The 11,077-nt window shown below is 40.5% G+C and overlaps 1 protein-coding gene across 1 annotated transcript; it reads right to left on the bottom strand.

The window, feature by feature from the left end:
* Positions 1–8,727: 8,727 nt before the first annotated feature.
* Positions 8,728–10,837, bottom strand: LOC109219918. The gene is made up of 3 exons (XM_019384389.1): positions 10,068–10,837; positions 9,453–9,894; positions 8,728–9,114 (listed from the first exon to the last, which is right to left on the bottom strand). Exons 1-3 carry the CDS (start codon positions 10,835–10,837, stop codon positions 8,728–8,730), a joined length of 1,599 nt encoding a protein of 532 aa, XP_019239934.1.
* Between the last annotated feature and the right edge of the window lie 240 nt (positions 10,838–11,077).

Genomic DNA, 11,077 nt, shown 5'->3' with positions numbered 1-11,077 from the left:
TAGCCAGCCAGTTCGAGAGATTGGACCTTTCAGAGCCCAGTCGGGTTCTCGCTTGTGTGGTTTCATGGTCTTCATTATTTGATCTCATCAGGGAGCAGCAGTATGAGGACCCTCATTTACTTGTCCTTAAGGACAAGGTTCAGCATGGTGATGCCAGGGATGTGACCATTGGAGATGATGGAGCATTGAGGATGCAGGGCCGGATTTGTATGCCCAAGGTTGATGGTCTTCGAGAGATGATTCTAGCAGAGGCTCATAGTTCGCGGTATTCCATCCATTCGGGTGCCGCGAAGATGTATCAGGACCTGAGGCAGCACTATTGGTGGAGGCGAATGAAGAAGAATATAGTTGGTTATGTGTCTAGATGCCTCAACTGCCAGCAGGTGAAGTATGAGCACCAGCGCCCAGGTGGGTTGCTCCAACGGATAGAGATTCCAGAGTGGAAATGGGAGCGCATCACCATGGATTTTGTATCTGGACTTCCATGGACCTTGAAGAAGTTTGATTCCATTTGGGTTATTGCGGACCGGCTGACCAAGTCCGCTCATTTCATTCTCGTGGGTACCACCTATTCATCGGAGCGGTTGGCGGAGATTTATATCAGAGAGATCGTCCGTTTGCATGGTATTCCAGTTTCTATCATTTCAGACAGAGGTACTCAGTTTATATCGCGGTTCTGGAGAGTCGTACAGCAGGAGTTAGGCACTCGGGCGGAGTTGAGCACAGCATTTCACCCCCAGACGGACGGACAGTCCGAGCGCACTATTTAGATTCTTGAGGATATGCTCCGTGTGTGTATGATTGAGTTTGGAGGGTCTTGGGATCATTTCTTGACACTGGCGGAATTTGCTTACAATAACAGTTATCAGTCCAGCATTCAGATGGCGCCGTATGAGGCTTTATATGGTAGGAGGTGTAGATCTCCGGTGGGTTGGTTTGAGCCGGGCGAGGCCAGGCTATTGGGCACAGAGATGGTTCAGGATGCATTGGAGAAGGTTAAGGTGATTCAGGATAGACTCCGTACAGCCCAGTCCAGACAGAAGAGTTACGCGGACAGGAAGGTTCGTGATGTTTCATATATGGTTGGTGAGCGGGTTCTGCTTCGGGTCTCGCCTATGAAAGGCGTCATGCATTTTGGGAAGAAAGGAAAGTTGAGTCCGAGGTTTATTGGCCCTTTTGAGATCTTGAGGCGAGTTGGGGAGGTTGCGAATGAGCTTGCCTTACCTCCCAGTTTGGCCGGAGTTCACCCGGTATTTCATGTTTCGATGCTCCGGAGATATTGCGGGGATCCGTCGCATGTGTTGGATTTCAGTTCAGTCCAGCTGGACAAGGATCTATCCTATGTTGAGGAGCCAGTGGCTATTTTGGACAGACAGATCAGGAAGTTGAGGTCAAAGAACATCTCTTCAGTGAAGGTTCAGTGGCGGGGTCAGCCGACCGAGGAGGCGACTTGGGAGACCGAGCAGGATATGCGCAGCCAGTACCCTCATCTTTTCTCTACCTCAGGTATGTTCTCTATGCTCGTTCGAGGACGAACGACTGTTTAAGTGTAGGAGGATGTAACGACCCGGCCGGTCGTTTTTGGAATTTACACCCCGATCCCCCATTAAATGCTTCCCCTAAGTTCATTTCTGCTATTTTGGTATGCCGGGACGTTCGGTGTTAGGATTCGGAGTGATTTGGGACACTTAGTCCCTAAATGAGAGCTTAAGTGTTGAAAAATGGTCCGTAATCGGAACAGTGTGAATGTATTTCGGGGTTGGGAGCGTGTTCGGAATGTATTTTGGAAGTCCGTAGCTCATTTAGGCTTGAAATGCCGAAGTTTGAATATTTGAAGTTTCCGGTCCAATAGTGAGTTTTTGATTCGAGGGTCGGATTGGAATTCCGGCAGTAGTTCCGTCATGTCATTTGGGATGTGTGTGAAAAATTTCAGGTCATTCGGATGAGGTTTGGTTAGGTTTTTGATCGAAAGCGTGTTTGGTTGGAATTTGAGGTTCTTAGACTTGAATCTTTGATTAATTCGGGTTTCCGGTGTTGTTTTAGGTGTTTTAAGGTTTGCTACAAGTTTGAATAAGGTATTAGGTGGTATTGGTGCTTTCAGTTGAGGTCCCGGGGGCCTCGGGATGACTTCGGGTGGTTGACGGAAGATTCTGGAGTTGAATGAATAGCTGAAGGATTCTGTCATCTGGTATTTCCGCTTCTGCGGCTTGGGAACCGTAGAAGCGGAGCCGCAGAAGAAGCTAGACCGCCGCAGGAGCGGAATTCGAGTGTCCCTTTCAGTTTCCGCAGGTGCGGAAGTTTAACCGCAGAAGCGGTTACGAACCTGCGAGATAGTAGTCGCAGGTGTGGTCCTTAGAATTTTGTTTGAAACCGCAGAAGCGGTAATGAATCCGCATAAGCGGCAACCGCAGGTGCGGTGAAGGGATGCAGAAGCGGAAATCTTGACTTTAATGAAGAACTGCAGAAGCGGCTCGTGGTCCGCAGAAGCGGTCCCTTGTCCGCAGAAGCGGAAATCCCTGAACAGAAATAGAGATGTCGAGGGTTTGAGTTCATAAGTTGCAAAATCAATTGAGAGCTCGGTTTAAGGCGATTTTGAGTGGGATTTGAAGTGAAGATCACTGGGTATCGTTTCTTTGGTCCCTTCTTGTTATATTTCATCATTATATAGTTAAATACATCATTGGAATTCGAATTTAGGATCAAAAGTTGGTTAATTTGGGGTAAAACTTCATACACCAAACTGTTGGGTTTTGAGGGGGCATTTGACCTCCGATTTGGGAGATTTTTATATGGTTAGACTCGTGAGAGTACGAGGGTTCTTAAAAGTTTGAAAATTATTCGATTCCGAGACGTTGGCTGGAGGGGCATTTTGGTCATTTTACCTATTTTTGCGCCCTAGCTGTAAATTTATTAGCGGAATCAGTTGTTTGCAATATTATTTACGATATGTAATTGAATTGAATAGATTTGGGTCATTTGGAGTCGGATACTCGTGGCAAAGGCGTGGTTTCTATTGATATTGAGCCGGTTCGAGGTAAGTGGCTTGTCTAACCTTGTGTGGGGGACCTTTCCCCTTAGGATTTGTTATTTGTTGATTTGAGTGCCTTGTACGCGAGGTGACGAGCGCGTACTTGAGCCAATTGTTGAAAATCCGATTTTCTTAAGATATTGAGATTGAGTTCCTTCCATATTTGCTTTATTCTACTTGCAATTATAACCTGTGCTAGATTAGGGAAGCATGTTTAGTCGATTGAACTTGCCTAATTGCTTAAGTTGCCTTGAATGTACTACGTGAAGCATGCTAGGTCAGTACTACCGTTGCTTGCCTTTTTGTACTTCGTTTCCGTTTATCTTCTGGTTGTGATTGTGCATTTACATTGGGACTACGGATGTGGGATTCCGGTAGCTCCCCCCTTGTTTGTTTACTTTGGGACTGCGGGTTCGATTCCCGATAGATCCCCCTGCACTTTTACTTTGGGACTGCGGGTTAGATTCCCGATAGATGCCCCTGCACTTTTACTTTGGGACTGCGGGTTCGATTCCCGATAGATCCCCCTACACATTGATGGTTAGACTACGGGACGGTATCCCGAGAGATCCTTCGGATGTACACATATGATGGACTACGGGACGGTATCCCGAGAGATCCACTGGACAGTTGAGAAAAAAAAGGGGCTACAGGACGGTATCCTGGGAGACCCTCATTGTTATCATTGGTATTGAGCTGTGTTTACTCTATGTTTATTCTGTACTCGTGTAGTTGTTATAGCCTCGTTGACTTGTCTTATCTCACTGCTGTACTTATTATATCTGTCAGATTTTTATACTGTTAAATTATTATTATTATTATATTTTGTCTCAGTAGGGCCCTGACTTTCCTCGTCACTACCCAACCGAGGTTAGGCTTGGCACTTACTGAGTACCGCTGTGGTGTACTCACGCCCTTCCTGCGCATGTTTTTCATGTGCAGATCATTCAGGTACTTCCACTCAGGCGCACTATCAGTGAGGCAGGAGGACTACGGAGACTTCGAGGTAGATCTGCTGCATCCGCAGACCGACGAGTCTCCCTCTTACTCTATCTTTAGTACTTAGTTTTCCTTCTTTCGGTTGTTAGAAATTCTGGATTTTGGAACCTTTACTATACACTTCTGTAGCCTGTGTTGCCCGTGAGTTTTCGGGTTTTGGGAATTGTTTTAGACTTGTGATATTGAGTTGTACTTGCCAAGCGGCATTCAGTACAGCTTCCTTTAGATATTTGATTTGATTTTCTCTATTTTTCCGCAATTATTATATTTCCGCAAATGTTAGGCTTACCTGGTCATGGGGACCAGGTGCCGTCGTGACATGTTCACGGTTGGTGAACTAGGGTTGTGACAATGCAGTTAGTAGCTCATATTTATCCCCATTTTTAATTGGATGCAATTCTTTCCTTATGTTCATTGCTTGCAAATCCAATCGAGTTTTTATGCTATCTTTAGTTTTTCCTTTGACATTTAAGATTGTCCCCAAAGTATTGTCACATACATTTTTCTCGATATGCATCACATCTAAATTATGTCGCAACAATAGAGTTTTTCAATAGGGAAGATCAAAGAAAATACTCTTATTATTTCAATTATCACCCCTACTCTCATGTGATATTTTAGGCTTCTTCTTTGGATCCTTTGTTTGCGGTAAACCATCTAAGTCAGCCACTTATCAAGTATATCCTTACCCGATAAAACTTTGGGTGGTAGTCTTCGCTCCTTAGTGCCATCAAATGAATCTTTATCATTTCTCCATTTGTGATTAAGAGGAAGAAAGCGTCTATGACCCATATAACACTGCTTTTTACCATTTTCTAACCTGATTGAGGATGTTTCTTTATTGCAACATAGGAAAGCTTATTTTTTTTTTGTACTCCATCCAGATAAATTTGCATAGGCCGGAAAGTCATTAATGGTCCATAATAGAGCTGCATGCAATATAAAGTTCTGTCTGGTTGACGCATCAAAGGTCTCCACTCCAGTTTCCCATAATTTCTTTAATTCATCCATCAAAGGTTGAAGATAAACATCAATTGCATCTCCGGACTTTTAGGACCAGAAGTAAGCATCGACAAAATAAAATTCTCTTGCTTCATACATAGCAAGGTGGCAAATTATAAGGATTAAGTACAACAGGCCAAATGCTGTACTGGGTTCTAGAACTTCCAAATGGTTGAAAACCATCACTAGCAAGTCCAAGTCAAACACTACGAGGGTCAGCGGTGAACGGCTGGTGAAGTTCATCAAACTTTTTTCATGCCATTGAGTCAGCTGGGTGCCTCATCATTCTATCGTCAACTCTTTTTTCATGATGCCATGTCCTTAAAGATGATATCTTTGAGGACATAAACAATCTTTGGGGTCTTGGCTTTAAGGGAAAATAACATAAAATCTTGTGCGCTATCATTTTTCCACTCTTAAATTTAGTTTCTCCACTATGTTTATCCTCTTTCCATCTAAATGCTCCACAAACTTTGCCAGATTCAAGAAACTTGTCATCCTTCCAATATAATATGCAATTATTCTTACACGCATCAATCTTCCTGTAAGAAAGTCCAAGATCCCGAATTATCTTCTTTGCCTCATAATATGAATCTGGCAAGTTTGATTCATCAGGCAATAGATCTTCCTTCAACATCTTCAACAACATTGTAAATGACTCGTGACTCCAACGCTCAATACTTTTGATATGAAGCAATTTAACCATAGTAGAAAGTTTAGAAACTTTTGGATTTTGATACAATGGTCGCTCAAAATCCTGTAAAAGCCTATAGAATTTTTTTGCTTCAAGATTGGGTTCCTCCTCAAGAAAATCATCACAATCAATGTTCGTATTGTGTGCATCAAAAACAGGGTATAAATCTTTTAGGATCCCATGTATTTCATCCTCACCATAAGTTTCTTCAATGTCATCATCTTCTACATCTTCTGAATTTGATTGTGGCTCAACTAACTTTTCCCCGTGATGATACCAAAAAGTATAATTTTGAATTATTCCATGTACTATTAAATGTGACTTAACCATCTGACGTGTTCCCGAAGATGTATTACAACATTTGATACATGGACAACGTATTACACGCGCTTCACTTTATCTTGTAAAAGTAAAATCCAATAAACTGTCCACCCTAAGCTTGTTAGCATTACCAAGCCGATCATGGATAAGTTCCATCCATTTCTTATCGGGTGCTATAATTTGGTACATGTGTAATACATATGTATATATATGATTAAAATAATATATTAGCCAGAAGTAAATATTTATTCAACAAGCCAACAAATAAGCAAACACTTCAACTTGTATTTGGTACAAATGTATACTAAAGCAAAATCGATAGTTCAAAAGTATTTACAAAAAACATCTGCTAGTTCAATAATTTGGGTGAAGAGGGGTGATACAACATCAATATCTAGTACGAGTTAATCATCATGAATTGACAAGTTTTACGCTCGCTGCTTGTCTACAACAATCCTCTTTATTCGGGCGTGGGACCACAATGTGAGCAAGCCCACACTGGCGGAGTTAATTTGGCGAAGAGGGATGTTAATTTGTAAAAAGTTCTACTACAATATAAAATATAGGATAAATATTTTATTGCATGGTAAACTCTGTGTTGATATGAAGAATAGTGCAACATTTTTATATTCTTGCGTAATAATAAAAACAACAACAAAATACGAATACGATGGTAGGTGATAACAACTAGCTGGAGCATATATAACTTATGCTTGGTGTTCCTACAAGCCTTTTTAATCTTTAAATGTCAATATAAAGATAAGTATGGGATTAAGAAAATCTCCAATATTAGTGGACCCTTAATTTGCCTTAACAAACAAATATGTTTTGGTGTTGGAATGAAATTAAATATAGTGAATACCCATTGAGGATTCTTATAACTATTCCAACAGTTTCTGGATTGAAAGAATATTTTAAATAACTTATTATTGGAAGTGTGTTCGGTTTTGAAAATGTTACAAGTTATGTGAATTTTATGATAGATATAACTTTCTGAATGACAGTTTCTCATCATGTTCTCAATGTGGACCGGAAACATTTTTCTCTAAGTCTTAATCTTAAACAAATAAGATATATTTCGCCAATTTAAGTATTCTATTCATATAAGCTGAAATATAAACGTAGTTCTATTTTCATATTGTTTAAACACTTTGTTTATCATAAAGTTGACACTTAAAGGTTGCAAGTAGTAGTTAGGGACTCTCACTCTAGAACCTCTGTCCTATTATAGAGATGTGCTAAAGTTGCATTTTTGTTACCTCGGGTTTTTCAAATCTACTTGCGATAAATAAGAGACAAATTGTGTAGTAACAACTACATATATGTATTGCCAATTCGTTGTCATTTACTAGGTTAGTTAATGATCTGTCGACCTTAGGTTATGTAAATTTTGGAACATATATATATTTGATTTTGACATATAAAAACAATGCATGTACCTTCTTAGACTGCCTGCACATCGGTAGTCACCTATTTATGGTTCTAGACAATTGCTTCTCAAAGAACAATCTTTTATCAGTGACTGATTAAAACAAAACAAAAAGTGACTCAGTTTGCTCATCATGCATTTATGAGTTTGGCAACCAAAATAGGCATGTCCTTTGGAGATTATCTTTTTTCAGCTTTATCAAATGCTGGTATTCGCACGTTCAGGGTTGACGAACTTGAGATAGATGAAAAGGGATGCAAATAATTGCAGAAAATAATTCAAGAATCAAGAATTCTCATTGTTGTCTTCACTAAAGAGTATACCTCTTCAGAGAGGTGCCTTGATGAACTTGTGTTTATACTTGAGAGTAAGAGAGCTTTTCGACATTTTGTTCTACCTGTGTTTTATGATATGGATTCCCTCAGAAGTCAAGAAACAAAAAGGGAGTTTTGAACAAGATTCTTTAATATATGAAGAAAGATATAAATTAGGGACCGAAGGAAGGAGACCGGAATGGTTGCAGAAGGTGAATGAATGGAAGGTTGCTCTAACAGAAGTTGCTGATTTGGGAGGAATGGTCTTACAGAATAATTCTGATGGGTAAACTTTTACTAGCTTGATGTTTATAGGTAGTTTTATATTAGTGGATTTCAAATTGTTCCACTGCATAGTATGTGCTTTATTCCTGACATTAGATGGTTTTTTTTATGAAGTAAGGTGTTTCAATAATAAAAGGCATCAAGAAGATGCGAAGTTACAAAAGAACAAATGCACTAGAGCACAAAAATACTAGTTTGTTATCCCCTTTACATCAAAACATCAGGGAACTAACAAAATCAAAAAATTGATCAAAGCTAATTACAGAAGTTAAGTTAGTCCAGCAAAAAAGGTTAATCAGACATCTAGCTTTAAGAGAGTGAGTTGGAGTTGAGATTCCATCAAAACATCTATGATTCCTTTCATTCCATAAGACCAAAAAATAACTCCAGGGATCATCACCTAGATTTTCTTGATGGTCTTTTCAACTCTCCATAGGCTTCAGCTTGCATATGCTTCACCAACATGCTATGGCATGACCCACTGAATTCTAAAGAGAGAATAGAACATATTCCATAGTTCGTTGGCCACTCTACAATGCAAAAACAGATGGCTGACTGACTCGGAGCTGTTTTGACACATATAGCATATATTTACCAATTTCAAACCCCGTCTGTTGAGATTGTCTTGTGTTAAACATGCTTCCTTAAGAGCAATCTAGCTGAAGCAGATGACCTTTGCAGGCATTTTGGTCTTCCAGATTTGCTTCCAAGGCCAGGAATCAATTATATGATTCAGAGAACTTAAAAGCTGGTAGCATTCCTTCACAGTGAAAAGTTTGTTGTCTCCCCAACTTAGTCTGTCAGCTTTGGTTTCATCAATGGTGCACCTCTCCGAACTAGCTAGTAATTCTAACACACTATCTAACTCCCAATCTTGAACATATCTTCTGAATAATACATTCCAACTGTTTCCACATCTGTTTTGAGCAATAGAGGAATTCTTATCTTGGGCAATCTGGAAAAAATTTGGATAGACCTCCATGAGTGGAATATTGTTTAACCATTTATCCTTCCAGAAACTAATGTTCAAATCATTCCCAGCCTGAAAAATACTTGCTCAAAGAATTCATTTCCCAAGTTGCTGATGTGCTGCCAAGGGCCAACCCCATGAGATGACGTAGATGTATTTGTTCTTCAATTGTCCCTTCTACCATGTTTAGCAACAATTACTTCTTCCCAAAGGCTTGACTCATACGTACCGAACCTCCATAGCCATTTCATGAGCAGACTTTTGTTGTGTAAGGCCAAGTCTCTAATACCCAGCCCTCCATTGCTTTTTGATTGTGTGACTTTGGAGCACTTGACGAGATGGTATTTGTGGGAGCTGCTGTTTCCTTCCTAGAGAAAGTCTCTCTTGATCTTGTCTAGTTTCTTAAGTACCTTGCTAGGGATGGGAAATAATGACATGTAGTAAGTGGGGATGCTATCAAGGACACTATTGATGAGATTTAGTCTCCCTCCCATGGAGAGATACCGCATCTGCCAAGCTGCCAATCTCTTTTCAAACTTTCCAATGATCCCATTCCAGATTTCAGTGTTCTTGTATTTGGCACCAAGAGGGAGACCTAGATAGGTGGTGGGAAATGACCCGATTGTACAACCCATAGTGTTGGACAGTTCCTCTAGGTTAGGCACATCATTGACCGGGTATATGAAACTTTTCAACATGTTGATATGTAAACCTAATAGTGCTTCAAAGAGAAGAAATGCCAAATTCAAATACAGAAGTTGTGATGTAACAGGCTCACAAAAGATGAGTGTATCATCAGCATATAGCAAATGTGACACTGTGACTGAGTTCCCGATGTTAGTCCTTCCATTGCTATAATGAACAAAAAAGGAGAGAGGGGATCTCCTTGCCTGATCCCATTTTGAGGAGAGAAGAAACTCGCTGGACCCCTATTGACTATCATTGAGAATTTGACAGTTGAGATGCTGAGTCTGATCCATCTGTCGCCGAATCCCATTTTCCTAAGAATAGAGATGAGATAGGACCAGTTTAGCAGGTGGAATGCCTTTTCTATGTCAAGTTTGCACATTACACCAGGTTCACGGATTTTAATCCTCCAGTCAAGGGTTTCATTGGCAATCAGTGAGGCGTTTGTGATTTGGCTGTGTTTTATGAAGGCATTTTGATGGGAAGAGACCAGCTTGCCAATAACCTTCTTCAATCTCTCTGCTAGAAGCTTCGAGATAATTTTGTACACACTTCCTATGAGGCTAATTGTCCTATAGTCTCTCAACTCCATAGCTCCTTTCTTCTTGGGAAGAAGTGCAATGAATGAAGCATTGCATGATTTGATCATATGGCAGTGTTGGTGGAAGTGGTTGAGAGCCCCCAATACTTCTGGCTTGATAAAGTCCCTTGCTTTTTGAAAGAAAACCATGGTAAACCCATCTAGACCTGGTGCTTTATCTGGTGCACAAGACTGGATAACAGCATGAACTTCTTCTTTATCGAAAACTGCTTCTAGCATTTCGTTGTCAACTGCTGAAATTTTGGCCACCTCCTCAAAATTTGTTGTAGGTCTCCAAACTTCATTTTCAGCATACAGGTTATGGTAGTAATTTAGGATTTCTTCCTTGATCAACTCCTTGTCATCAATTACTTCACTGCCCACCTTGAGCTTGTCGATACTGCTGTGTCTTCTATTTGAATTGGCCAATTTTTGGAAGTATTTAGTGTTGTTGTCTCCTTCTTTGAGCCACCGGCATCTAGACTTTTGTCTCCACGAGATCTCCTCAGCTTTGTCCAAGTTCTGCATCTCCAATTTCAAACTCAGAATCCTTTTGTTTTTTAGATTGTGTAGAGACTCTGTTTTCTGTGGCCTGCTCTAGGACTGAAAGTTCATCAAGTGCTTTGCCTCTTCTATCATCCATTCTACCACAAACCTCTCTGTTACATTTGCTAATATCCTTCTTCAGGTTCCTCAATTATTGGACGAGAATAAAATCAGGCGAGCCACCGATCAGGTAGTTCTGCCACCAAGCCTTTATCATATCAA

Source organism: Nicotiana attenuata, unplaced genomic scaffold, assembly GCF_001879085.1.
Source record: "Nicotiana attenuata strain UT unplaced genomic scaffold, NIATTr2, whole genome shotgun sequence".
In the NCBI taxonomy this organism is placed as follows: domain Eukaryota; kingdom Viridiplantae; phylum Streptophyta; class Magnoliopsida; order Solanales; family Solanaceae; genus Nicotiana; species Nicotiana attenuata.
The sequence above is the reverse complement of the archived record's forward strand: the minus strand, read 5'-3'. Positions and strand labels throughout refer to the sequence as shown.

Excerpts from the sequence above, each read along its gene's own strand:
- LOC109219918 (XM_019384389.1), bottom strand. The coding sequence starts at position 10,837 with ATGCAGAACTTGGACAAAGCTGAGGAGATCTCGTGGAGACAAAAGTCT. Across the intron at positions 9,895-10,067 it reads GCATTCCACCTGCTAAACTG|CAATGGAAGGACTAACATCG; the intron begins GTCCTATCTCAT and ends TGTTCATTATAG. Across the intron at positions 9,115-9,452 it reads TATTTCCCATCCCTAGCAAG|GCTGGGAATGATTTGAACAT; the intron begins GTACTTAAGAAA and ends AGTATTTTTCAG.